At 39.3% G+C, this 27727-nt stretch overlaps 1 protein-coding gene across 5 annotated transcripts in view; it reads right to left on the bottom strand.

Moving 5' to 3' along the window:
• pnocb (prepronociceptin b) overlaps positions 1-25412 on the bottom strand; it is a 30786-nt gene extending 5374 nt beyond the window's left edge. Inside the window, exons 1-2 of one of the 5 annotated variants that reach the window (XM_079644061.1) lie at positions 24817-25412; positions 4056-4292 (exon numbers count right to left, since the gene is read on the bottom strand). In XM_079644061.1, coding sequence (XP_079500187.1) covers positions 4056-4193 — 138 coding nt within the window. In that variant the 5' untranslated portion in view covers positions 4194-4292; positions 24817-25412. Of the gene's footprint in view, positions 1-4055; positions 4690-4731; positions 5261-21616; positions 21749-24816 lie in introns of those variants that run through there. The other 4 variants (XM_079644059.1, XM_079644060.1, XM_079644062.1 and 1 more) reach the window with 4 other exon arrangements.
• Between the last annotated feature and the right edge of the window lie 2315 nt (positions 25413-27727).

Here is a 27727-nt window from a genome sequence, read left to right as displayed (position 1 = left end):
CTCTTCAACTTTTGGTAATGATACATTTGCTCTTAAAATGATATGCATTGTATTTTGGAATAGCGCTTTTTATGTAGAATGTGCTTCGTCAGAGTCAAATCAGTGACTCCCTGTGCGGCTTTATTATCATCACACCTGACAGTTGGCAGTTACAGTATAACACCAGTATGAAGGTAAGGACAAATGAAGAACATTTCAACTTTGTTTCATCTGCTTTATCAGCTATGATTCTTGTTTTTGTTGCCAAAACTATGGTGGCCACACCAGGGGCAAGGGGCAAAGGCTTTACAACATCCCAAAACACTTCCATTAGGAATATCGTGCTGCAAATACGATGCTCAAAAACAATGCAAATGACAAAGAACACACATGGCAAAACACATGCAAATTAAGAAATACGTGCAGCGTTTACTAAAGATGCTGCATAATCAACACGCTGCAAATAATAATATTTACTATTCGCTACAAGAAGCTCAGAACGGAAACAGGGACACTAAACAGTGATGCACATAGCTGGGACTCAATGACATTCGGGGATTATAAAGTTGGCCAACTGTCACTGGAAACCAACCTCAAGTGTAGGATTTATTGGCTTATTTTAACAATGTGACAGCATAATTCCTTCCGATATTATTACAGATTTGCTGTAAGCTAGCTAGCTAATGTCGCTAACCTAGTCATTTCAAATATACTGACAAAACACAATGTTTCATCAAGTTGGTGAATGTTTTTAAATGCTGTGCATGTGTTGGTGAATATGTTTATTAATTTGCATGTTCTTTTGGCACAGTAGTGTTTTTACATTAACACTGTTGAAAGTGCAGTGTTTTTCCTAAGCCGTTGCGTAGCGTGTTTGCAAGGGGAGGCCATCGTACAAAAACTTTGCAAGTGCACCAATATTTTGCATTTTAAGTCCTGAAACAATTCTGCCCAAACACTTAACCTGCTGCCTCAATTCAGATAGGACTGAGTTTTCCATTAATACTCTTGAAAGTAGAAAACCACAATGCATTACTTTCTTTACAGACAGTAAATACAGCTACAGCTGCACATCTCTCCTTTCTCCCTTCTTCTTAAACTCCAGAGCCCTCTGAGTTAAATTTCAGTTTGAGGTAAGAAGCAAATCCCATTTACTCGTCAAATCTCTCACAAATGAGATAAATTGCATTGTTAAGGGAAAACCTGCTCACATCAAAGGGATGAGAGGAGAGGGAGTTCCGCTGTGAAACTATGAGCGGAAATTAATTATCCATCGTAAATTAAATGAGCACACCAGGGGATTCTCCACGTCTGATCAACGGAGCAATCTAAAGGAGTTTGTGTGTGTGTGTGTGTGTGTGTGTGTGTGTGTGTGTGTGTGTGTGTGTGTGTGTGTGTGTGTGTGTGTGTGTGTGTGTGTGTGTGTGTGTGTGTGTGTGTGTGTGTGTGTGTGTGTGTGTGAAGGCCATAAGATAAAAAAGGCTGTAAGATTAATCCATATTGTGGATGCTTTAAAATGCTTTATTTTGTCAAGAGAATGGTTAACGGTTTGGACTTAAAAATGATGTGAAAGTTAGACTAATCACACCATCCCAGGTTCAATTGTGGCTGGGGACCTTTGTCACAAGCTCTGCCATCAATCAAACAAAGTCATTAAAACTAAAAACTAAATAGGATTATGTTGTTGTTGGGATAGGGGACAGAAACTCCTCACTTACAGGAACGTATTTAGGGAATGGAGGGAACAAGGGCATTAAGGGTCACCCTTGTTATCTACCTGGCCACCCCATGGTGTACACTTGAACTCTACACATAACTGTCTAAATGCCATGATAATGATGCAACCATCAATCCAACACGTTATCTTATGAGACCATATGGGATTATTGATGTGACTAAAACAAAGAGGCCGTCTAATCATGATAACTAACTACATCACATCATACGTTTAAGGATGAAAGGGTAGAGTTACTTAGAAGTTGCATAAAAAAGGGCGTAACGACCCCAGTTGGGAGAAACAGATATTCACTGTACGAGGCAGCAAAAAAGTGCATTTTAGCCACCTCAAAAAAAAATTAAGTTTTAAGTAATAATAAATTAAGTTAAAACTATATTTTAGGATATTTTCATCTCTTTACCGAGGAATTACTGCAGCATTATAGAACCCCTTAAAACGGAGACATTTAAAAAAGCGTATGTATTCTTTAACTACATTTTCCAAGTTGCTTTATTCAACCAAACTAGATTTCCCCCTATAGATTGGCTGTTTTTGAACCTATTCCAGTGTGAAGTTTCTCAAAACTTTTGTTAATACTTTATATCTCCTAACTAACTTTACATTTTGAGTATTACTTTCGATTTCATTTCTCCATATCACAGCTACAACTCTTCTTCCATCACTACTTCAGTGGTGTACAATAATCTAAACTCGATGTCATTCTACTGACAAAAATAAGGAGTACCATATCTGCTGCACTTTAAACTGTAAGTTATGATTTCACATCAGACAGCTATGTGTACCAAATGGCCTCTAAAGAAGGTAATTAAAAATGTATCAGGATTTTATATAAGAAAAATGATACAGAAGCTGCTTAGAATTATGTAAATAAAAGCTGTTACACGGATGATTAGCACAAATGTAAACATCTGCTGGCATTTACCTTCAAGATTGGCATTGAGTGCAGTCAGTGGATGGGAAGCTACTAGGAAACACTTGATGTGTGAGTGTGTCTGGGTGCGTGTGCAGTCGGGTGTGTAGGTGTGTGCACGAATAAATCAATGCTCTTGACAATGTAACAAACACCGGTGTCTTAACACACACTCTTTCAGTCTGGAGAGGGGAAACAAGGGAATTGCTTGGCGGATTCCATCTGTGGCTCAATGGGAAAGCAGCTAATACAATGAGGAACTGATAAAATGTGTCAGTCACCGATGTAAGCCCCGGCTGATGATACCGAGCAGCAGTCAATTGCAGAGTTCTATTACAACTCCCAAAAAGGTCCCAGCTGTCTTTCTCTGCATCATTATCAGCTAAATTAGCCATTCTACAGCTATTCATGGACGCCCACGGACTATTTTTACCCCACTGACGCGTCTCACACTGTTTGGAAATGAGATTGTGTGCTGCACTCAAGTTTGGGTTTGAATTCAGAGAGCGTTCTCTCTGTGCAGAAGCTGGTGTCTTCATGTTGGTCACGAAGCATTGCACAAGTGCTGGAGATACTCACACATGTAAATAACCCCCTCCAATAGGAAACAGAAATAATACCAATTCTATCCGGAGGAAATGGATCTCTAAAATGTTGAGGAGCTCAGAAATAAACAGCTTTATTTAAGAATTATATTTAGCAGTATGGTGCTCATCACTACATCTGATCTCTTACTCAAACAGGACTTCCTGGATTGTATTTCTCACAATTGTCAATTTTGCTACACACTCACAATTAGATTCTAAACAAAAATGCATTCTCTTTATTATTTATTTTTCTCTCTTTATTTTTTTCCCCCTCTTTATTTTTTCCCTCATCCTTTCTATTTATTTGCAATTTATTTCAAATACTTCTTTATTTATTTGTCTTACGACTGGACATTTTGCTATACAATAATATATATATATATATTTAGAGGAAATCAATTATCTTTATTACGTATTATTTTCCCTTTTTTATTTCCTTTTTTACATGATTAGTTTTCTCTTTCTTATCGGTTTAAAATAGTTTGGAAAAGATTTGTGTAGAGGCTTTTTGGCTTTAATTGACAGTAAATGTGTACTTCATATGCTTTTTATCCCTTTAACCACCATAATACCATACAAATAAAAGTACACACATTTATTTTGATAAAATACTTAAAAATAAGATTTCAAAGCATGTGAAAGATAAAAAAATCACATTATTCTTACCCCATATTCACTCTCATAAAGGCAAACAAAGTGCACAAAGTAGTGTCAAACAACGCATTACGCAGAAGCTCTTATCGTGATTGAATATACAAACACACTTTAATCAGGGTGCTAAAGGCACTGTTGCCAAGGTGGATGCTCTTATCAACACACATGCACACCCTCACGTACTCACCATGGTGTTGAAGGCTTGCTGCAGCTGCTGCTGCTCCAGGAGCAGACCGCAGGCCACGCAGTCCCCCGGGCAGTCACTGCGTCCAGGGGTGAAGAGACACACCAGCAGCACCGCCAGGTACCACAGAGGGATCTTCATCGCTCAGCAAAGCCAGACAGGAAGCGACAAACAGGGGCCCAATAGTATAAAACAAGGGTCAACAGCTGGAGAATCTGTGAGATAAAGCCTGGGTCCAGCCTACAGGGGGGAAGCAGACAGAGCGACACGAACATTGAATCAATTCCAGTTTATAGGAATCATTAGCTGGATTTGGGCGGTCAGTCAAAGCGTTGGTGGTGGTGTTCAGCCAACATCAGGAGATGGACAGTGTGGGAGGGCTGAAGAGAGAGTTAAACCTGAGGCATTAAATGAGAAAATGGGTATTTTCCTGTGGGCAGGAAGCGGCCACTGCAGGGGTGGATCACTGATGGATATCATACAGCAGAAGAGAGAGGATCTGTGACATCAGGGAGACCTTGTTGAGCCCAATATCAACAAAAGCTAGAGGCAAAAAATCTGTGAGCCATGGTGCACAGTGTATTTGTCTGACCTCCACTTCCCGACCTCAATTTATCCTGTCACTCAGAGCTATCTCATCCCATAATACAGAAATAACGACAAAAAAATAGCCACTCACAACACCAGATATTGGTTCTGCCTATACACTGCTGCCGCAGCAACAACCAGACCCATACTGTATGAACCAAGTCCATGGCTTAGCTGAACCAATGTATTCATGTCCTTTATGTAGTTTTCATTCAATTTGAAGTCGGGTAATTTTTTTAATGTTTTGCTTATCCATAAACACTTGCCCCTTTAAATTGTACACCTCTGTGCTTGAGATGATTTCAGAGATGTAGATCTCACAGATCAACAGATCAGATGCAATTTGGTAAGTAACACTGCATTTTAACATAACTTTAGCTCGTTTCCAAGAAAAATCCACTTTATCTGCATGAATGTAATTATTGGACCATTTGTAAATGTATGAAGCTTTTACGTGTGTTGAAAACGGCAGTTGCTAACAAGATGAGAGACTAGACGCCATTTCGCTGCCTTTAGCTTAGCGCATTAGCCACCTTTAGCATAGCGCTGGTGACATTAAGACCGTGATGTGGGCTAGTTTGTTTTTCTCGAGGGACCCCTTGTGATGCTAACTACTGGAACAGGAGAAACAAGCTGGTAACACAACACTGAAAATATATGAGGAAATATTATTGTCTTTTTACGTTGATATGACAAACGTGTTAGCTAACTGTTGATAATTCAAAACAGCTAGCACATAGTATACACAGCGTTAGCATTTTATTTAGAGTCATATTTGTGTAAACTTGTGATCGTTTCTAATATTCAATCTTATTTTGGCTCTCTTACAGTAAATGTATATATCTTGAGTATATGAGCATGTTTAGGGATATTTCTTCTGGATTTCCTTTGTATTCCTTATGGCTTAAGACTGCATATAAGATACGAAAATAAGAAAATAACTCTTTAGCCTATGTGTTTTTAGAAAATCAAAAAAGGGTAAGGGTTTAACTGGTTTGAAAAGCAGGTGCAATATACAAACAGTGAAGACTTTGAGATTTCTATAATAACACAAAAGCTGTATACTGAATGTACTTAGCCAAAGTAATCCAAATATATGAATAGTTTGATGCCAGGCTATTCAGTATTAAATATTTAAAAAATGCTTCCAATGTCCCGTTGACCCACACAAGCCCCCATCTGCTCACATGGAGCTCACACTCGATATTTTCACAGCCAGAGACAGAGCCAGTGGTAGAAGTCACAGCGAGCCACAACACAATCCCCCAGTAAAGACATCTTATTGATGAGAGTGAATAAAATATTTAACAATGCGTGGAGCGGGTGTCATGTTGACAAGTACATTGACGTGAAAGGAAATAAAGAACTAGTACACCTTGACCGTTTTAACTGTGCCATTACCATTCGTAGTCAATAGCATATGAAGCGTTTGTGACTTTGGCCCATCTACAAATATATAAATGGCTTTTTGGGAAATCATTAGAGGAACCTGTTTGTTTGCCTGGCTTAGATGTTTTTGTGTGATGATCATTTGCTAGCCTGCTGACTAATCCCATTTCATATTGTTGTGTGCTCCGGAGTGGCCCCTGCTAAGTAAGATGAACACATGTGTGAAAGTAAGTGATGGTGTAGGCCTTGTATGCGCTCCAGCAGTACAAAGATGCAGCTTTCACACATTGATCATATTCTGCCAGTGTATTAATATGCAGGATTTTTGTCAACACTATTCAAATTGATAAGTGGTGCAATGTCGGTCTTTAGCTTCATAATTAGACAATGGCTTGGAGACCATTTGTGTATGAACACGCATTCAGAGTATCGCGTTGGAACATTGGGAGCTCGGCTTGAAGTTAAACTGGGCACATTATTAAATCTTCTGCAGACAACTAATATATCCTCATAAAGCTTTAGAACTTTATTTCAATTTTACACATTTCTAGGATGATATGAGGAATACATAAATATGATAAACCTTTATTCCCTCATTCAATTAAATTAGCCTGAGGATGTACAGTATGTAGCTGAATCTGGCTTTCGATGAATTGGCAGGAGAGCAATTTGTATCTTTCTAAAAGCTCTGGGTATGAGTTGCCAAGCCATCATATGCTGCCGTCTCTCTTTAGAATGGAAGCCATTATTGTTAGTGTGAAACAATTGTCAAGGATATTAAGTGTTAATGGGCTACAGTACACTCTCATCAGACTGCGGCCTCAAGATGTTTAAAGTGAGCGTGTGTAATGATATGTATTGATATACTCATTGACACAGGAGGGGTTAAAGTGAATGCATTTGCTAAATGTTTCTTTGTTTCAGTACATACAGTGCAGTACATCTGTTTGCACGTAACCCTTTACTACCCAATAGAATATAGTATTAACAGGAGTGAGTCCTGCTCTTTTAAAACATTTCATGTAGAGACGTATTCCCCTACAGGATGGCCACTTTCAGGTTGTGTATATCGGTGTTATAGCTTTGGAATGACGCACTGCGAATGGCAAGAATCAATTTATTAACATGGAAAGCATGCAAAGTCAAGCGAGTTTAGGTGAATGTAATCGATTCTTTTTTTTCCACAAGGAATAATTGAACATGTTAGAAACTGAATAATACAGAGCTCATAGGACATGTACTGAGCACTTGATTTTATAACAGGGACGTACATAAACACTGGCAAACATTGCCTAATCAATAGCCAATTTTCCCCCTTTGGCTGAGCTGACCAAATGGCCTGAAATAATGTTTTATTAATGCTGTGGTGGTAGTGTAAATAGAAGTTACAAGTTTGATTGGGTGAAGTAGACCAAATGAGCCAAATTAGACCAGTCCGAATATGGGAAAGGAGACAAAAAAGCCCATAACTTGAGAATGGCCAGTCTTTTCCTCTTCAGATTTGCTGAGGTATGAACCAGGTGGCTGTCCTACATTACCAAATAGTCAGACAATTATTTAACTAAAGAAATACTGAATTATAGTCCTGTAAACTTAGCTTAAGTTTAGACGGAAATTGTACTTTTTGGTGATAGGAACATAGGACTCCATCACTTTTCCCTCATTTATAAGAAAAAAATAAATCCCTAAAAAATATACCATTACTGAATTGTCTAGGGTGCTATTGAACACTAACCAGTAGTTGTATGGAAATATCTGGTACAGTTCTATTGCAAATGAGATTTCTTTAGACATAGGCCTACCTCTTCTCTGATACAGTCAAATTCCGAATGGGGGATAAGTGGCACAATAGCCTATAAGTTAAGAATGCTCACTCTGATGGTCATTATATTTGGAGAGGGAAATACCAGGTGGCTGAACTACATCACCAAATAGTCAGAATAAGAGTAACCCAATACAATAAAGTGTATTAGTTCTAAATTGCAAGCCTCTAAAACATAGGTGTAAATAGTACAGGTTTTATTGAAACTTTAACCGTAATTCAAAGTACAGTATACAAATCATCAAATAATTTTGTGAGAGGTCAAGTATATAGATACTAGAATACAATGTTAAATGTCAGTTTCCTCACAAACGTTAGGGGACACATTTTGACATTCTCCACAGCAGGTGCAGAACTCCGTCAAGGGAAGGCCAACAGAGAGGCACTGGCTACAAGGACATGGGCAGACCTATAGCCGTACACATTTCTTTTTTTAAACGAGTATCAAACGAAGGGTCTATAAGATAAACTTGACCTGAATTTGAACACACGATGGGTGAATGATTGGAGTAAAAACTCTCAAAACTCACCTCTTGATATAAAGTCTTCATTACAGAATGGAGATTTTGAAATCATGGGCAGGCACTAATGATTGATGCTTTCCATTGGCATTATGGGAAGTGTAGGATTTAGTGTGTCTGAAGTTTTACCCAAACTTAAAGGAAGGACATCTCAGCCTCTGCTGTTTCAATTTGACAATTCTCTGTTAAAAATGTCTTTGCTAAGACCCCCAATTTTATTGAAGTGCAATACTAAATTGCTGGAGTGCACCTTCAAATGACTGTTATTGGTTCACTGAAGAGCAATGAAGGTTAGTGGATTGTATTTGTTACCTATGATGAATTTGGAAAAAGTGGTGGAAGTACTTTAGTCAAGTGGTGAGCTCCTAGAAAAGACAAATAGCGAGCACTTGGCCATCACTGCACAGGTTCCTTGCCTTTTGGTCAGAACTCTCTGAGTCACCTGCATGGAATGCTATCAGACTGGCTGGCTCTATAGATGGCTCTATAGATCCGTGAGTGTGTCCACCACATGGCCCAGACTGGAATATTTGTATGTGGCTCCAAGAGGATGTATAATAACATTGGTAAAACCCTGATTATTCCTTGAGAGGTTGATATTAATCATTGAGCATTTAGCTCAAAGCTAATAAGGGAAAATTCCATTAAAGAAAATCCTCCTTGACTACTATGGCTAAAATAAAAATCTGCCAAAACACAGTTTTTGTTTCCTCATCTATAACACCATTTTCAGTCATATTTTGAGATGCTATAGAGTGGCTCCCTTGATGAAAAACAAATGTGATTTTTCCATTGGAATTTGGAACTTTGAAGAAAAAAATATCTGTGGAATACGCACCTTTATGATACTTAGACGTTTTGTTCACCAGGACAATCTCCGCATATTAACACTACTTTTGTAGATGTTGAAGCCTAAATGCAATCACCAGAAGTAAATAGCAGTCGTAATGCTATAAAAAACACTATTTCAGTCACAAAGGTTCACTTCCGCTAAGCTAACTGTGGCTGATGTTCGGCTTGATGATGTTTGGTGGTTTCATGGCCACCTGTTAGCAACCGCTGTATTTTAAGACACATAAAAGCCTCAGATGTTCACCAGTGGGGTGCCTACTGACAACTGTTATGTAATAGAACAAAACTTAAACAAATATTGTAAGCTTGTATTACCTCTCAACAAGACCATTGACTTTGAAATGAGGGAAGCCTGAAGTGCTAACATGCTAACACATTTCTGGTAACAAGTAAGAGAACAAGTAAGTTCTGTCTTTGAATCACATCTACCATAGAGCATAGCGCCCCCCGACTACCAAGAGGAGAGACTCATCCAAAAAAATGTATTACAGAGATTTATTTTTACCTTCATGTCTTAATCATCATCCGCATGCTTTGGTATGATTATTATGCCTGGGCGCTCGTGACAACCGGGGGCAGAAGGAGTCACAACTTTTCATTCTCAATAACTAAAAATTGAATCTTTGCCCTTTACATTTATGACGCTTTGAGCCATGACATGCACACTCATCTTTCTGCTCTGTTCCAGTAATGATGCAGCTCTTGGTCATGATATTGCTACGGGTCCATTTTAACCACCCTTGCCAATGAATTTGCATACTATTTCAGCCACCTCTAACATTTCATATTATTTGCATAATCTATCTGACAAAGCTAGCAGATGACTGCCTGCATAGAGTCGATATATAGCTTTCGCACACGTATAAAGTGGTCGCTAGGAAATGGGGGCCCTTACACAGCAGCATAATCCGTCCAGGAGCCTAGGAACTCGTTACAAGAGTTGCATTTTAAAAGAGTTCTTCATCACTCACAAATACAAACAACCTTGCCCACCTAAATGAACGCCGGCATGAAAGCCGTGAAAATTAACTATAACGAAAGGCCTGATGTGCCTTTACTTTTAGATTATTCTTTCCATCTCGCACAAATGAAAGCTTTTACCCATTTGTGGCCAAACAAATATGCTGTTTTATGCATCCATTAGGGTTAACTAAGACCCTGATGTTACGTGTGTGCAAGTTGGAATGTTTGTTCCTTTTTAAACACAGAGGAGGCAATCAGAGCATTCATAAAAGAACCACGAGTCCCATGTATTTGGTTTTCTTTTCTGAGTACAATTTGGCCACTGCCTGAAATACATAGACAACTCTATGGTACTGTTTCTTATTATTTCCCCTCGATTTAATTGAGTTTGTACGGACGAGAAAGGGATAAGTACATCGAAAAATGAGAGGAGCGTTCTACATTTTGAGAATAAAGTGAAGATGTCAAGAAAAACGTGGAGGTGTCGAAGACTTGTGAGCATGAGTTCTGAAAGTTTGACTTTGTTTCTGGAGATGTTGACTTAATTCTGTCTTATTTCCCCCTCTTTCCCCTCGTATGACTGATCCTCGTACTCTTCCAGTAGTTTTCCATTAATATTATCTTGTTATATAAGGTGTAGGGGAATCAGAAACAGGACACAAAGAAAATATAGTATGCATTGATATCTTTAGACTCCTTGGTTGCATCAATGCTTTCCATACAGCCCCTCAAAAAAAGCCCCTTTTGTGTTCCTACCCGACAAGTGAATGAAGGAACACGGCATCCGAGCAGCCTGTGCACCGTTGAGAAAGTTGCAAGTGTATTAATAAAGCTAACGGTGGGATAAATTAGCATTAGAGGCTTTAATGAAGGGTGGAGAGGGGGCCAAGGTGTCACCACAGTGAGTGTGGGAGAAGAATAGCTGTATGCTCGCCTCTGACAAAGCGCTTACTCACTCTATCTCGTCCATTAGGCGTCTGCATGGAGCTGAAAAAACACAAAGGAGTCTGCTAATGCATAGATAACCTAGAGGTCTCTCTTTCTGTTTCCTTTTTTCACGCATTTGCATCCATTTCTGTTCTTGCCCTAACACACCCTTTGTTCCTACACTCATCTTCTGGTTTCCATATCCACAGCTGAGATCTATTATCTTTAGTGACGTATTGCTGAGTTTTCGAGTGTCCTCCAGTGGTGTGTGGATCTCAACTCCCCTTTATAAAGGCCAAACCTGAGCCAGGAGCCACCGAAGATGGATTGCATAAAGATGTGGTCATTTCGAAAAATGATGAAAAAACCTTACTGTACATCTCATGCATGGGCCATTTATGGTACTAATTAATTCTTTAGAACCTGAGGAGATTCATGAGTGTTTTATCACACCGAGCTGTAATCGCTTGTTGAGAATGCATTGATCTGAGATAATGGGCTAATTAAGTGCAGTTCAGTGTGCAAATGGAGAAAGGGGACAGGCAAAAAAGGCTCCATGATAATGATAAAAAATGCATAATTTCCCAATTAATTCTCACTTGATGTCCATTCTTTAAGGAATTAATTTATGCAAATAACTAAAAATAACAGCAGTGTTGAAGAAAGTTTTGGGTTTGCTTTTCAATGTTTTAAAAACAATTTCTGTGATTTCTGGGTTGGGTTTTTTCAGTTGGATCATTTTCAAATCTAGTTTCTACAATGAACCAAAGTTTCAACCAAAAATACTTTTGCTGCTTAAATCTAACAACAGACATAAACCCTGTCAATTTTCAGGTCCTTTCACACCCACTACTCACATGAACACTTCACCATAAATTGCACAGCACACAAATAAAGCCCTTTGTTTGTTTGAATAATTATGCTAATTTCCTCATCCTACAAACACATTTATGTAAACATGATCTAGGAAACAGGGCTGCTCAAAACACATGTTTTCATAGGGACTATTTCTTTGATATGAAGTAGTTTTGGTGAAAGTCAATTATCTAGATTGATACAGATTTTTTTTTTAGCGACACGCATTACTGTTGACTTTTTAACCCTAATTCTAACAATATATTTAACCCTCTTATTGTCTTCGTTCCCCCCCCCCCCCCCCCCCCACTTACTTTGGTGTTCGCGGTCAAATTTGACCGGTCCTGTTTTAACTGCTATTACATTAACACAAAAAACATTAATCATCACCAAATTTAATTTAACACCCTTTCAAACTGTACATATTGTATCAGGCTAATGGTATACATGAAAAACTGCAGTAAATATACAAAGAATAGACACTGAACATGTATTGCGTGTGCCAGGTGTGATCCATGTGGGGGGAGGGGCACATAAGAGTGGGAAATGTGTCAAATTGTTCTGTGTGTGTGTGTGTTTGTGAGTGCCAGGTGTGCCAAATCGCGACCCGACATTTTGAACCACTCAAATCTATTAAACAATATAAATACTAACATATCAACTACGCATTTTGGTACACTCTGAGAAGAAAATAAATAAATCTATTACTACCCGACATATTAATAATATGTTATGCCATTGTTTGTTTTTCACTTTGTTCTGACAGCTTGCTGCTCCACACAGAGAGAAGAGCAAATAGCAGAGAGTCTGTGTGAACTAGGCTACTTTAAATTGTGGGTAGGGTAGATAGCTTCCATTGTTCTGTGACCCGTCAATCATCAAACCGGGGGTCATATTTCATAATGTGTTCATTTTTATCTGAAGTTGTACCCATGGACAGGGGCGGACTGGGGGGAAAAAGTGGCCCGGGGATTAGTTGACAGACAGGCCCACTTAATGCGCAGCATGTATCGGCCGGCCGGCGATGAAAGTATGTTACTTAACAAAAACCCCTATGCATTTAATGTTATTTTGGACCATTATTCATATAGTAATCACAGCCCTTGAGTTGCCTAGAGCAAAATAGTTAGAGCATATATAAGGCGCATTCACACCGCAGTACTTTTCCCACAAAGGTTCATGAGAACTTAGTTCATCAGAACTCTTTAGTTCTGATGAACTAAGTACAGATCGCGTTCACACCGGAATAAGTCCCTGGGGGTGGATTATGCAAATGAAGCCGCTGACGTCACTTCTTCTTCTTCTGCTTTGGGTTTACTGGCAGGCCGCAAACAACTTCACGGCGTATACTGCCGCCCAAAATCCCCGGCCGGAAGTCCCCGGTTGTTGGGGACTGGCTTCAGTAGAAGCTGCTGGGACTCCCAGCAGCTTCTACTGAAGCCTTCCGAGTAAATCGCCAGAACGCCGACACCTCCTCATCTCCACCGCTCCCATGTTTTATTTTGTGTTGCCATAAGTTAGTCTCTCTGCATTTCTGCATTGCGCTAATGCTAATGCTAATAATGCTAATAAAATGGTGGCTTCACAACACTTTTTTTGAGTTTTACGGGGCATGGTTTGCAATCCGCCCAGCCAATCATAAATATAGCTCTTTTCTCACAAGAGAGCCGCATGAGAGTCCCTGCTCTCTAGCAGGGACGTAAAAGGGGGTAAAAAGGTTCTCATGAACTTGCGACATTTAGGAACTATGTCGGTCGGAACTAAAGTGGGAAAAGTACTCCGGTGTGAACGCGGCTATTTATTGATTTTAATGTTAACAGATCATTGGTGTAATAACATTTTGCCCCAATTTGCCTGACTTGACGCATGGAATAAAACATGGGCGTAGGAAGCATCCTCAATGTGGGTGAGACAATTTAACAGGGGGTGTGGGCAGGTGGTGGACCTCACCTCCTCTAGGGGGGTCCGGGGGCATGCTTCCCCGTGAAGATTTTTTTTTAAATGTTGAAGTTAAATGCCTCAATCTGGTGCACTTTGAGAGCAAAATTAGGGACTAAATCTATGCATACATCTCTCAACACCCATATGAAACAGAACTGTAAACAGATTTACTTTTTCTTTCAACATTTATTTGAACAGCAAGTGGAGGCAAAAGTGACTGCACCCAAAACAATAAACCTGCTAGCTAACTAGCCTAAACTCAGAAACAGAATGTGGGTAACACGGTCTTCTCCACAGCCGCGCGACCTCTGAGTCAGACGTCACTTCCCCCTTTTCTATCCTACGGGTACAGCCACTCCTCCTGAACCCTGTTTCTCCAGGGAGTGTCCGGAACACTTACAAATGTGGGCCTGTAGGATTTAGGCAAAACATTCTTTTTTTTATATATATATGGTTTTTAATTTAAAATTTTTGTTTTGCCCTCCGGCCCACGCACAGCACCGGCCCACCGAGAAAACTCCAGGTATTCCCAATGGCCATTCCGCCCCTGCCCATGGATGTATAAAGAATAGTTCTCCCGCAAAGTTATTCTCCGTGGGGACTTCCGGCAACAATCTTGATTCTGATTGGCCATAAGAACATCAGCAAAGATGTATTATTGAGAAGATGATCACTACGTGACAGAAGTTTTCAAAAACGTATGCACAGCGTTAGAACATCGGGCCTTTTTTTCTTTTCTTCACTCACACATCCGCGGCCCAATCGAAACGGGTCCGCAACCCACTTTTGAGTCGCGACCCACCAGTTGAGAACCACTGACCTAGAGTGTGTGTGTGTGTGTGTGTGTGTGTGTGTGTGTGTGTGTGTGTGTGTGTGTGTGTGTGTGTGTGTGTGTGTGTGTGTGTGTGTGTGTGTGTGTGTGTGTGTGTGTGTGTGTGTGTGTGTGTGTGTGTGTGTGTGTGTGTGTGTGTGTGTGTGTGTGTGTGTGTGTGGGGGGGGTGTTTGTGTGTGTGTTTTATCTGATCCGGATGGTTACTAATTCCTTTTCTTTATGACGGGAACACCATGGTTGTTACAAAGTTGACCAAATCATCCAAAATTCAATGAAAGTGGTGATCAGCAATTGTATATGTTCAAATGTCTACTGTGAAGGATATCATAAAGCCTTAATGAAATCGAATGTAAAACTAAAAAGTTATGATTGATGAAAGTAATAAATCGGTGGGAGGGTTTTAAAATAACATTATACTGTAATAGACTACTTACTGGATTCCTAAGAATAAACTACTGCCATCAAAACGGCCATCATAGGGACTTTTAACTTACCTTCTTATCAAACATTATCATTGTTGTAATTAATGTCACCTGAAGAAAAAAAATGATGATTATTATTTAGGAAAGTCCTATTTGCATTGTTTGTATAAAAGGAAAAAAGACAGAGCCCATGATGAAATCTCTGTGACTGCTTCAGCTCGCTCCCCCACTACAGATACTACACTATAGAGTGTTCAAACTAGGACCCATGGCAAACATTTAACTATCATATTTAATCTATTAAAACTGCATTGGCAAAAATTGGGGGATTTTGAATGAGGAACCCTAAGACCCTTACACATATTGTACAAATTGTTATTTTTTAAAGGAACTAAATAAAAAAGAGATAGAAAAACCTAATATAAGACTCATGAGGAACTTGAAAAGATGTACAGAACCCAGTTGGTAGGACGTTAAGCGCCACACACAAAATTACCTTCACCTGCATTTTATTGGGGTTCAGTCATCTCTGACGTGAATGTCTCTGAGCCTGACCAAATAAAAAGACTATACTGTATGCATGGGAAGATACCAATAAGAGTCAATAAGAAAAGTTGGCTTGTGTTTTTGATGAACAAAATCCTGAATGTAGGTTTTGCGTAGTGGCAGACTGAGGATTTCTGAGGGTAAAGTGCCAACAAAAAGGGGCACAAGCTACACACAGGGGCACCCGTGCACGGAAACATTTAGTTTAATTCAGATTTCAGCAGGGAACCCACCATTTGTTTTGTTTTTTAAATTCAACGATGGGTAACTTTTCTGACAATTACGGCTTAAACCCCAAGAGTTAAGAAGGGAGGTACCTTTCATTAAGGTGCCCTGTGACCCCCAATTGTTAAGCGTTTCAATGGATTCGAAAAAATATATATAGAATATTCTACTCCCCATTTTAATGCATTTATTGGTCAGATCAAAATTACAAAGGGTTAGGTTAATCTTAAATGAGTTATTTCCTTTAAACCAGGCTCCTGAGTTCTCAATATGTGGTGAGTCATCAGGCAAGCCTCTTGACATGAGAAACTGTATCGCTCTTAGGTCACTGATTGCCTGCAATTACACTGCACTCTATAAACTCATTTAAAAGGCCCACCCTAATTGAATTATTTTCAGATTAGTTTTTGGTTACACTGCCTCCCAAAATGAACAGTTTACACGCTGGGATATAAATGACAGAGGGGGTAATTTATAGTCGGTACAAGGAGAACATGTTCCCCTCACCTTTATAGTATTGTGACGATTCTCAAATAAAAACTTCTCGGAACATCTTCGAGGTGATAACAATTTTGGAACACTTATCTGAGTCACCTTCAGTTACTGTGCACTTAGTGCAATGTTCTTTGAGTGCTTTCCAATGTTTTCCTGCCCTTGGCTTTGCCTCTCAGTCGTTATTTAGGCTATCTCATCTTATTAGTGAAGGTTTTTCAGGGGCCTCATTTATAAAGCCGTGCGTAGGATTCACGTGGGAAGGTTGCTTACGTAGTAGAAATCCAAAAAATAGGTAGAGAAATGTTCCGACATTTTCCGATTCACCAAACATTGCGTACCGGCGAGGAAAGTGCGTATGGCACTTCCTACGCCGGTTTCCCTTTATAAATCACAACCGACTCGAAATGCGGTGCAGCTTTTGCGGGCTTCACGTAACGCCCATATTTGCCTATAAATAGTCAAATAAACGCCCATTCATTCATTCATTTTGACTGACTTTATGAAGAAGATAGCAGGAAATGACGACAGAACAGCTAAAAAAGACATCTCACACCGTGTCAGATTTTGGTTATTTTGGGGAGGTCGAGATAAATCATATTGTTTGGCTGATGCAGTTTGAACCAGAGTAGCAGCATGGAGGTCGGATCGTCACCAAAATAAATAAATAAGTGGTCCGAAAAAGGTTAATGACAAAAAAAATACACATAGCCTTCCTCAGGCAGTGTGTTTGTACCGGGGACAGGAGACCCCCCCCTTGATGAGAAACTGTAAGAAATGATCGGGGAATCCCTCCGGAGTGGAGTCATGACGACTAGATCTGAATTATGTTTTTGTATTTGGTGGTTTGTGTCCCAGCTGTCGATCAGCTGTGCGCAGCGTCTCCGCTGCAGCCTGTGCATCTCAACCCCCCCCCCCCCCCCCTTATCTTAGCTGTACATATGGTGTTCTTAGTTTCCATACCTCCTGTGTTTTACGAGCGACTTATCAAGTCTTGGCAAGCGGCATAAAACACGATTAAACATGATAGTATATAAAACCATGCTCGTATCTACAACCTATAGAAATGCAAAACGGCGTCAGTTTAGACCTAATTCTGTCCTCCTGCTTACCGCATCATTTATGAGAAAACATTTCATAACATTAACACAACATATTTGAGTTGGTTTTAAATAACATATCCGTATTTATTTATTTCTCCAAGTTATGTTTTTTTGTGCACTGAGGAGTCTCAAACAGGCGTTTGCTTAATCATTTTAAGATTGGCTTTAATCAATGTTTGAAAATGAATTCTTCATATATGATAATTGAGAGGTAACATTTTATTTATGGTATTATTTCCACATATTTCTCTCCATTCTTCCTTCTGCCAACGGTGTCGCAGTTTCTCGTCTCTCCCGTTTTTGTGCTTAGTGCGTACGCATGGGTTAGAGTTTTCGTGGTGGACTGCACATTTTCCCGTCAAGTTAGTATTTTATAAATCGCAAACATTGCGTAGAAACTGGCGTATGCCATTTTTTGAGCATATATCCCTTTATAAATGAGGCCTGTAGGAAAACCGGAAAACTACTTCAGTTTTCAACTACACTCAATATTGCTGTAAAAAGACAAAACTGTATAATTGCAAAGGAAACAAAAAAGAATCTGAATGAATATCTTATTAATGCTAATACAGCAATAGGTCGTAGTACAAGGAGCACATTTGTACCTGAATTCCTTAGGTAAATAGTTTTATATATGTATTGCACATTCTTAAATTCGTTTATCATGCTCATTTAAATATTCATAATGTATTTTATTTTATCTTTCGTTGGAACTTTCATTTAACTTCTTATATTTATATCGTTTTTTTTCTATTCTTTTTTAAATACTGTTTTTGCACATTCTTATGTTAGCTTCTTGTGTTTAAACAAATATTTTGTATTTTATTGTATTTATTGGACATTCTACTTGACTTTCTTGTGTTTATATACGTAGTTTTATTCAATTCTTTTAATCACGCAAACCAATTTCCCCCAGGGTAAAAATATTTCTGATGCTGATTGCACTTTAAATGTATTTTAATCACCCCACTCCTCCACCTTCACACACACACACACACACACACACACACACACACACACACACACACACACACACACACACACACACACACACACACACACACACACACACACACACACACACACACACACACACACACACACACACACACACACACACACACTCCTGAAGCCACACCTTTGGCCTGCAGAAGTGTTCCTTACACTCCCTCAATTCCTCCCTAAGCTCAAAGCTAAAAAATAACCCAGCAGAAAAACCACAGGAACCATGCATCACCACAGAAATCCACAACAAGCATGACCCCTGTTGTCCTGTCGAAACACTGATAACACGTTACTCTTTTCGAAAAAAAACCTTCAGTTTGAGGAGGACGATCTCTCACACACACAGCCTCCTGCGCAGCCACAGATAAACAGCGTGTGACTCACAGACTTTAGAGGAGTAGGAGAAGGTGAGTTGTGCCCTTCCACTCAGGACCTGAGGATCCTGAAATGACTCATCTGAGAGAATGCGTTTAATCCAATTTGGAGGCGTCTGCCACGGCTGCACCAGGTTTTATGATTGAACCTGTTATCTATCTGTTAATCTAGTTATTGTCACCTAGAAGCAGCAGTAAAAAGATTATGAGCAGCATAAGGGAAAAGAAGTCATGAGTAGAGGGCACTGAGTTCATGATGATTTGCAGCTAAATTGAAGCTTAAAAATAAGATTGTGTAAATTAGTCATTTTATCTTACAAATTCTCTTTGTCTTACTGTTATCATATCTGGTGGAAAAATCACACGTTTTGATAACTATGTGCCTTTATCTTGCTATACTTTAGGACATCCTATCTCATGTAGACTGCAGAGCGCACAAATTGAGTGGAAATATCATAAAACGCATTTAATTCCTCCCCACATCCCGCATCTCACATTTGCACCGATACAAAGTGGAGATATGATGCGCTTTATATCCAAATTCCCATCATATCAGATCAATTGAGCATATGATTACTATTGTTTCCATCATTTGTACTCGCAGGGTTTCTTTTAATTGGGAACGTTTTAGCACCTGAGGGTAGATCATTCCCAGCATCTGATCTGCCCTCATAGAGGGACGCATACCAACAATTATCTCCTGTATAAGCCCCATGAAGCTGTCTTAATAGCTGCAAAATAATCTTCTCCCTGTGCAACTTGCATGATAGCACACTGAGTTAGAGACACATCGCCTTCGATGCTGATAAACTGTCACAGAAGCTGATGCAGGATTAGATGTGATGGGGTATGTGGGTTAAAAGAAAAATGGTGGATGCTGGAAGTATTTCGATATGAGACCAGGAAAAAGAGTTGCATGCACTGACACAAGAGGACGTTTTAATACTAAAATCAAGCGAACCCCTCTAGAATGCATTCTGAAAACCGGAAAGAAATGTCATATTATCAAAAATCAGCTCTTGACTTTTAAGGTTTTAACACAAAGGGGACATTGCGCCCTTTATAACGGACTCCTGCAGTGTTGCTTCCCACCAGAAGTGAATAGCTGAAATTCTGCAGAGTGTGAGGCAGCTGACATGGTGTCATCATCATTGATCTGGTCACTGTTAAGCTGCGTTGACACCTGCACTAATCCATTGGACATGCACCCGGTAGGGGGAAAGCAATCTTGGAAAGCTGGACATGCTCGCCACTTTTATCAAGGTGAAGCTGGATACAAGTGCAAAGACACTTGTGTGGAATATCTGGTCACTTGGCTGTGATTCATCATGTTATCACGAAGAGGATTTGCAAGCGGCCTTAATGAATATTGACACAGGGCAACAAATCCTGTACTCTGTTTTTAGTTTAATCTCAGCACAGGCAGCGGTAATCTTATTAACTGAATTCCTATTAACTGATAAGAGAGAGATGCTCATGTCATAATGTACTGGCACAAGACGAAATAAATAAATTGCAAAGGAAATCTGCCAAAAATGTGATGTATGATTGGATTAAGTGAAACTGATTTTAGATTATCAAGAAATATAAAATATATAATATTTTTGGGAAATGCACATATCAAGCGGCCTGTTGTGGGACACAAATATTTAGATTTCTGTTGGGTTTCTAACATTTAAAAAACAAAGAAATTAAATCAGCCAATCATGCCACTTCCTGTAGTAAAATCCATTATTATAATTAGTGTATTATATTTATAAAATACTGTATTTGACTGCTTCCTGTAAACATGTTTCATCCGACATTTCCCCTGTGTGAAGTCATCTATCTGTAAATGGCACATTAACCACTCAACAGCCCCCCCCATCTGTGCCAGTATAGTCTTTACTGATAATGGAAAAAAAGATTATGCACATTAATTTCCATGATCATTAAAATCATTATTACCATGCTTAGCATATTAACAGCGTTCACTACTTTTTTCCCCCACTTGTTTGAGGTTGACACCTGTAAACCTATAAAATGGCTTTTCAATCTTCTTTGAAGCGTTTGTGTGATGTATTTAATCTGACAATACTCCAAAATCCATTAAAGGGAAAATTAAGATGCGTTTGAAGTGGCATTCACTAGCGCTATTTTGATGAATTAAGCTGAAATATTAGTGAGAATTTGAGGATCGATTTCAAAATCCAACTTTTGATTAGCTTTTTCAGTGTCATTAAACTACATTTTATAATTTGTTAAGATTGTTGGTAGATTTCATATATTTATACTGTATTCTATTAGACTAAAATCAGGTACACCTTTAACTGCGTTCTCAGCATGATCCGAGACTTTCTCTCTTGTTAATTGAGTAATTATCAGGTGCGTTGTGGGTACTGCTGACTGTGACTGTGGTGCCTTCAGAGCCGCAGGGAGACAATCAGAGTAATGGAAAAAAAATAATTACTGCAGGTGAGTAGGGTTATTTACAGCGTCACCTCCGAGGTCAAAATCCAAGATTACAAAGCCGGAAAGAAGAAGCGAAAACGGGAGAGAAACCTAACAGTGGTTATCCTTTAAAAACAAAATCCCCAAAGGATCTATTAGCCACGCTTACTGCATTGAAGACACAACACGTCCTTACCTAATTAACTCTTTTTGAAGTCACACACAGATAAGCTCACAATCATATAAAAAAAAAAGTCACCGTTTAGCACTTCCTTACCTGTTTCTGTGACGTAAAGATCTCTCAGTCCTCCTTCTGTGCTTCAACAGGAGAGTTTGAGTGGCTCAGCTCGTATCCTCAGGCTAAGGGTTTCAACAACTGATCGCATGCCTCCTCTGAGGCTTCTTATAATGGCACACCCCTTCCCTCCTGGCTCAACCCTCCAGTTCCCCCCCCCTCCCTTCCCCTGTGTATCACCATTCACATCACCATAGAGGAGGGTAAGAGAGAGGGGTGGATTCCCTCGTTCTGTCACGCACAAACCCCGGACAACCCGTGACCCGTGCTGACGTAGGAGGCGATGCCTACGCCACCGCTTTTATCTTCATTGAGCCAACTAATGGGGCTCTAAAAAATACGCATTATCCACAGTGAGGTTGAGCCGGAATTTCTACGTCTAAGGTGTCCATAAAACTCACAACCTCGACGCCAACCTGCAGCCAAGGTCAGGGAAACAATATCCTAATCGAATCAGATGTTTTTCCCTGAAAGTTTCTAAAAGAAGCACCCGTGGAGAACAACAAGGCTTTTTTTGTTTTCAATGAGATTGTATTCTTATTTTGAATGACAGTAAGAACATAGAGAGAGCTGGGTATGAATGTATGGAGTGTGAAGTCAGCCTAGGTCTGCAGATGGGAGGTTAATATGAGTAATGCGGTAGATATTGAGGATGGAAAACAAGACCTGTTCTAAGGTCCCAGGGGTCTCTCTGTGAGTACAAACATATCGAGTGTTCAGTTAAAATGGTGATGTTTGGGAATGGAGATGAAATTAGAAAACAAGTCAGGGGGATAATCAAAGTCATTAGGATACATTGGCTCAGAGCCAGCAACGCCAGTCAAAGATTTTTAAATCCATGGAGTAGATAAAGTAGACTCACAGTTGGCCCAAGAGTCGATCACCAACGTCAATAGGATTCATCCTCTGCGTACTATGAATGTATGGATAGCATGTCATGGTAATTCTTTCAATTATTGTTATGGTATTTTTGTCAAGATTAAAGTTTGGAACTGACCCTCTGAATCTTAAGCCATGCAGCTTGTGTGGCTTGGAAGCAATTGATTGTTATCTCTACCAAACGTAAGCCTGTAGGGAAATAAATGACTGTCAGCAGCTTATCTGGCATGGATGAGAGCAGAGCTACGTCACTGCCTAAGAAAATGTTGCCCCCCCCCAAAACAAAGAGTATGCAGCAGGTGGAAAATAATAGCTTCATCATGCTTGAAAGCTGCTGTCTCGTGTATTGCATATCAAACAAAACAAAAAATCCAAAGGTACGATTATCTTTGCTTTCACTAAGAAAAAAAGACGATAAAAGAAAAGATCTGTAGCTTCAGGACACCCAAAGAGAGGACGAAGAGCGTTTACAGTGGGTCCTGTCAGTGAATACGTCTGTGGGAAACACTTCACCACAGCTAAATTATGAAGCTAATGAGGTTGACGTCAATACTAGTAAACATCTGTTATCTTAAAAGTCAAAATAGTGAATGTAGATGCTGCATTGAAATATAAAACACAGACAAACCAAGATAATCCCAGTTTAGGTGTTAGCCTGCTGCCTAACAGGACATCGTTCACCTATTGCGTCTGATTTCATCATATATCATCGCCGATCATCAATCTTAAATTAAATAGTGGAATTGATTTCCCGACTAACTGTTGTATTTGTGCACCTTGTAATACAAAAATGCAAGTATTCCTAATTTCTTAAATCTGACTGGTGAAGACCGTTCAATTTGTATTTACTGCCAGACATGCCATGACTATAATATTCTTTAATTGAATGCTGACTCCACCCTTCTCTTAAGGCCCGGACACACTAAGCTGATTTTGTCCGTCGATGGGCGTCAGGCCGACAATGAGCGTCGACACGCCCTACTCAGATTGGTGTGTCCCGCACCGTGGTGTCTTTTCAGCCGTGCCGACACCTTTTCGGCCGAAAACCCAGTCGGCCAAAGGCTGTCGGCAAAATAAATCATTCTGATTGGCTGTTCAGCTAGCGAATCAGTGCATGAGAAGCGAAACGGAAGTGAGGGACCCAAACAAACTATTAAGAAGGCAAATCTGAGATTTCAATTAACTCCAGCTCTCGACACAGGTTTGGGAAAGCCCCATGAGCTTCTCGCTGTAGAGTGAAAATGGAACGCACACGCTATTTGTTGTTTGTTTATATCACGCAGTCTGTTCTTCTTCTCTCGGTTATCACGCAGTCTGTCTTCCGGTTGTTGCCTCTTTTGAATGATGAATACACACTACCGCCGCCTGCTGGTAAGGAGAGTTATTGCCACTCACGCATGCAAAGTTTGTACGTGCTTCTTGGCCGTCGGCTAAAGTCTGAAGTCGGGGGTCCGTTCTTTGGTGTCAGCTTGGTGTGTCCGGGCCTTTAAAGGCCCAGTAGGGGCTGCAAAGGATCAAGTGTTGCTTCAGTAGCATAACCCATTACCTGCAATTGGCTAGGCTAAAAACATTCCATTATGTATTCTATTGAATCACACATTTTCACCTTTGTCATGGCTCAAAAACTCCATTCATAAAATAATATGGTCTCAGGTTGAACGGGAGCATCTACAGATGAATGACTTCACCATTTGTTATGATCCACCAAGGTAAGGCATTATACAAAACTAATACGTTTTGACTTTGACATGCTAAGGAAATATCAAAATGTATTTGATAATAATACCCACAGCACTTCTTTGATCACACCAAATTCATCTCCCTCCCCATTGTGAGCTGTCATTAGCTTTAGCTCCGCGTAAAAGTGTGAATGCTGGCCCTGATCCTGTGTGGGGTCTGATAGTGATGGATGAATTGTGTACATAGACAGGGCCCCCGGTGCGGCCGAGATAAGGAGCCCAGAAGAACAAGCAGCCGTTGCGAGGCCTGTCTGTCATTGATATCGCTGCTATCCACTGGCTGTCCAGTGTACATAAATGCTTCCTCTGGTGCCCCCAGGCAGTGATTAGCTCGATGACGGAGAAGGTCCAGCTTAACATGACCACCGCATCACGTAAAAACCACGTCCAGCTTTGGTATGGATGATCTTTACATTTTTTTGAAGACATAATAAGCATCAAAGCCATTTTAATTCCTTGTTGTCTTAAAATGTGGGTTAATCGAAATGAAAATAGAGTATTTTGACAAGAAATTAGACATGGGAGAGTTTTATCTGAATTTAGACAGTACGCTTGTTTTCTTACCTTTACTGTTAAGCTTTGTCTTTAGTCTCTGTTCACAAAATCTGTAAAACAAACCAAGAGTCAAAAACATAACTGTTCAAACATATAATCTTACATGTTTTAAATATAAACATATTTCTGTTATCAAGCACAGTCCGAACCGTTACAGTGTTGAACAAATGCTGCGTTCTAAGACTGAAGCTTTCATCATTCACCTATTCTCCAAAAGGATTAGAAAAGCAAATCATCTTCTATAGAAATGTGTAATTGGTTTCCAAACAGCCATATCACAGCATTAAAGCTTTAGGATTCATTATTAAATGTATTGATTTTCATCAATGGAAACCTGATAAAATAATAACAATTATTTCTATCAGCACTTTAATCAATTATGCCTTTACCATGAATCAGCGAATGGTCAATAAACAACACCTTATAATGGAAGGTGTTTTATAAGCACTGTTCCCCCTTTTTTTGGGGGAGAGAATGATAGCTAACATAAAAGCAGAACATGTTATGCAATCGGTATAAATGCCTTATCTGTCCCAAGAGAATTCCCTATAGTTAACTCAATTTTGAAACTCGCACTGCAGTTCAATAACGATGGAGATAAAAAAACACACATGTGCCAAACCACATTAAAATGAAGACACATCTTCACCAAATTGACAAAACATAGGCAGCGTTAACTAAAAGCGCTACATAAACAAAAAGCTGCAAATAAGAAGCTCAAAACACAACGGAAATGGGGACTATAAAAAGTGATACAGATAGCTGAGAAGGCCTGTCGACGTTCAGGGATTATAAAGTTTGCCAACTGTCACTGTTGGCAGAGTTATTCTGATTTAAAATTCAAGTTATTTTCAGAATATTTGTGATGACTAGGTTAGCTAGGATAGCTCGCTAGCTTACAGCAGATCTGCAAATATATATTGGAAAGGATCAAGCGATCACATTGACAAAACAAACCAATTAAACATACATTTTAGGTAAGTTTCCAGTGACAGTTATAGTTGACCAACTTTATATTTCCCAAACGTCAACAACGATCCGGCCCCAGCTGTGTGCATCACTTTTAAATGTACCCGCTTCTGTTCTGTTTTGAGTTTCTTCTTTTTTTATTTGCAGCGTTTTTTGGATGCTACACTTTTACTAAACACTGCTCATGTGTTGTCAATTGGTGAAGATGTTTCACATTGAAATGAAACACATGTGCATGTGTTTCAGTACATTTGCATTTGTATATATACACATCGTTTTCAAAAGTGCAGCACGTTTCTCCTAATGGAATTGTTTTGGGCTGTTGTAGCGCGTTCGTATGGGATTAGTTTTGTATCATAAAAATAAGATTTGTGTAATCATGTAAACTATAAGTATTTTTTCTTTGTTTTAAAATAGGTTTTTGTTTGCAGTTCTTGTTTCTTCTTTCTCAATGATCAGACTTTTGCTCTCGCTGCAGCTTTCTCGTTTACGCTCCCTCATTTCTTGTTTGAGATTTTGACACAAACATCCCAGGTGGGCGGGATTTTCAGGGGTGTGTCCTCATTGGCTACTCAGTTTTTGAGTGACAGCCAACTACACCACAGATCATACAGTGCAACTCATGCAGCAAACTCCGGAGTCCACTCGGCCACGTTAGTGTTGGTGTCTCCTGGGGAGTTTTCATGAACATATCGGACTCATCTTATGGATTGCTGTGCATTATACTTGTGTTGTGTAGTTTATACTTTATTCCAACTTTAAATATTGTAATACCTGAACACACTGCTGCTGTTAAATAATTTACCAATTTGGGATTGATAAAGTGTTTGTCTGTCTATTTATTTTATAGATTAAAATGTATTTTCAAGCTAAAGGTGATACACAATATAAATTGTATACTATTATTTTTTCAAAGAAATGTTACATTTCAAAAGCATATATTGCTATGTTTAGGACAAACAATTAAAGACTGCTTTAATTTAACAAATTCTACAATATAAAAGTGGCAGATTTTCTTTATTAAACAGAGCAGACCTAGGCTGCATACCAACACACAATTAGGAACATGCTCACATCTTACTATGTTGGTCTGAAGAGCTGAAGCATTCATACACAATGGATACAAACTGTGTTGTGTCATTCTATATCCTGTGAGAAAATGATATACATTTAGCATTAAAAATTCGACATACTATTCCTTGCCCGAGGAAGATCTGAATAATCAACAGGTTTGAATGGAATCTCTAACATTTTCACGTAGAATAAAGACAAAAGAGTGATTATACAAATTACATTTATTGAAATTTTAACCAGAAGATGAAGTCTCAAAGAATGTTTTAAATAAAAGGACATAAAACAAAAAGGTGGATAATAATAACATATATTAAATGTATATGTAAAGACATTTGTTCAAATGAAGTGACACTGAGCAAGTGATAACAGTAACGCCAGCGTGGATGAAGCTGGTGCAGGTCTTTCTTCATGCCCCCCCTCCGTGCTGTCCCCTCAGAGGAAGTGGGGAAACGGGATAAGACTCTGGACACCACGCTGTCTCAATGATCCACACTGTTAATATGAGAGGAACAAAAATGTTTTAGGAAATGAAAAATATGAAGTTAACAAATAAAACACAGCTCAGGGGCAGTCATGGACGGTAGATTTTCCTACAAAGTTAACTCAGCCTCCATTGATTTTCATATCAAATTAGCGTGTTAATAAAATAAGCTATCATGGCTTATACTTGCATATCTAAACAGAATCATGAAAGCCTGTTGGTAGAGTCAGGAACACGAGTCCGTTTGAGTGTGTGCGCAGGTGTCTGAACGCTCACTCACTGCTAGCTATGTAGCTAACTGTTAGGCTACTTAGCTTGCATTGTTATGGATCTAAAGGTAGCAAAAGCTAACTTTCATAGCACAGCTTTTCTTTACTTCTCACTTAACACAATAAA

This window comes from Notothenia rossii (genome assembly GCF_949606895.1).
Source record: "Notothenia rossii genome assembly, chromosome: 8".
Classification (NCBI taxonomy): Eukaryota; Metazoa; Chordata; class Actinopteri; order Perciformes; family Nototheniidae; genus Notothenia; species Notothenia rossii.
This window is presented reverse-complemented; position numbering and strand designations above follow the sequence as displayed.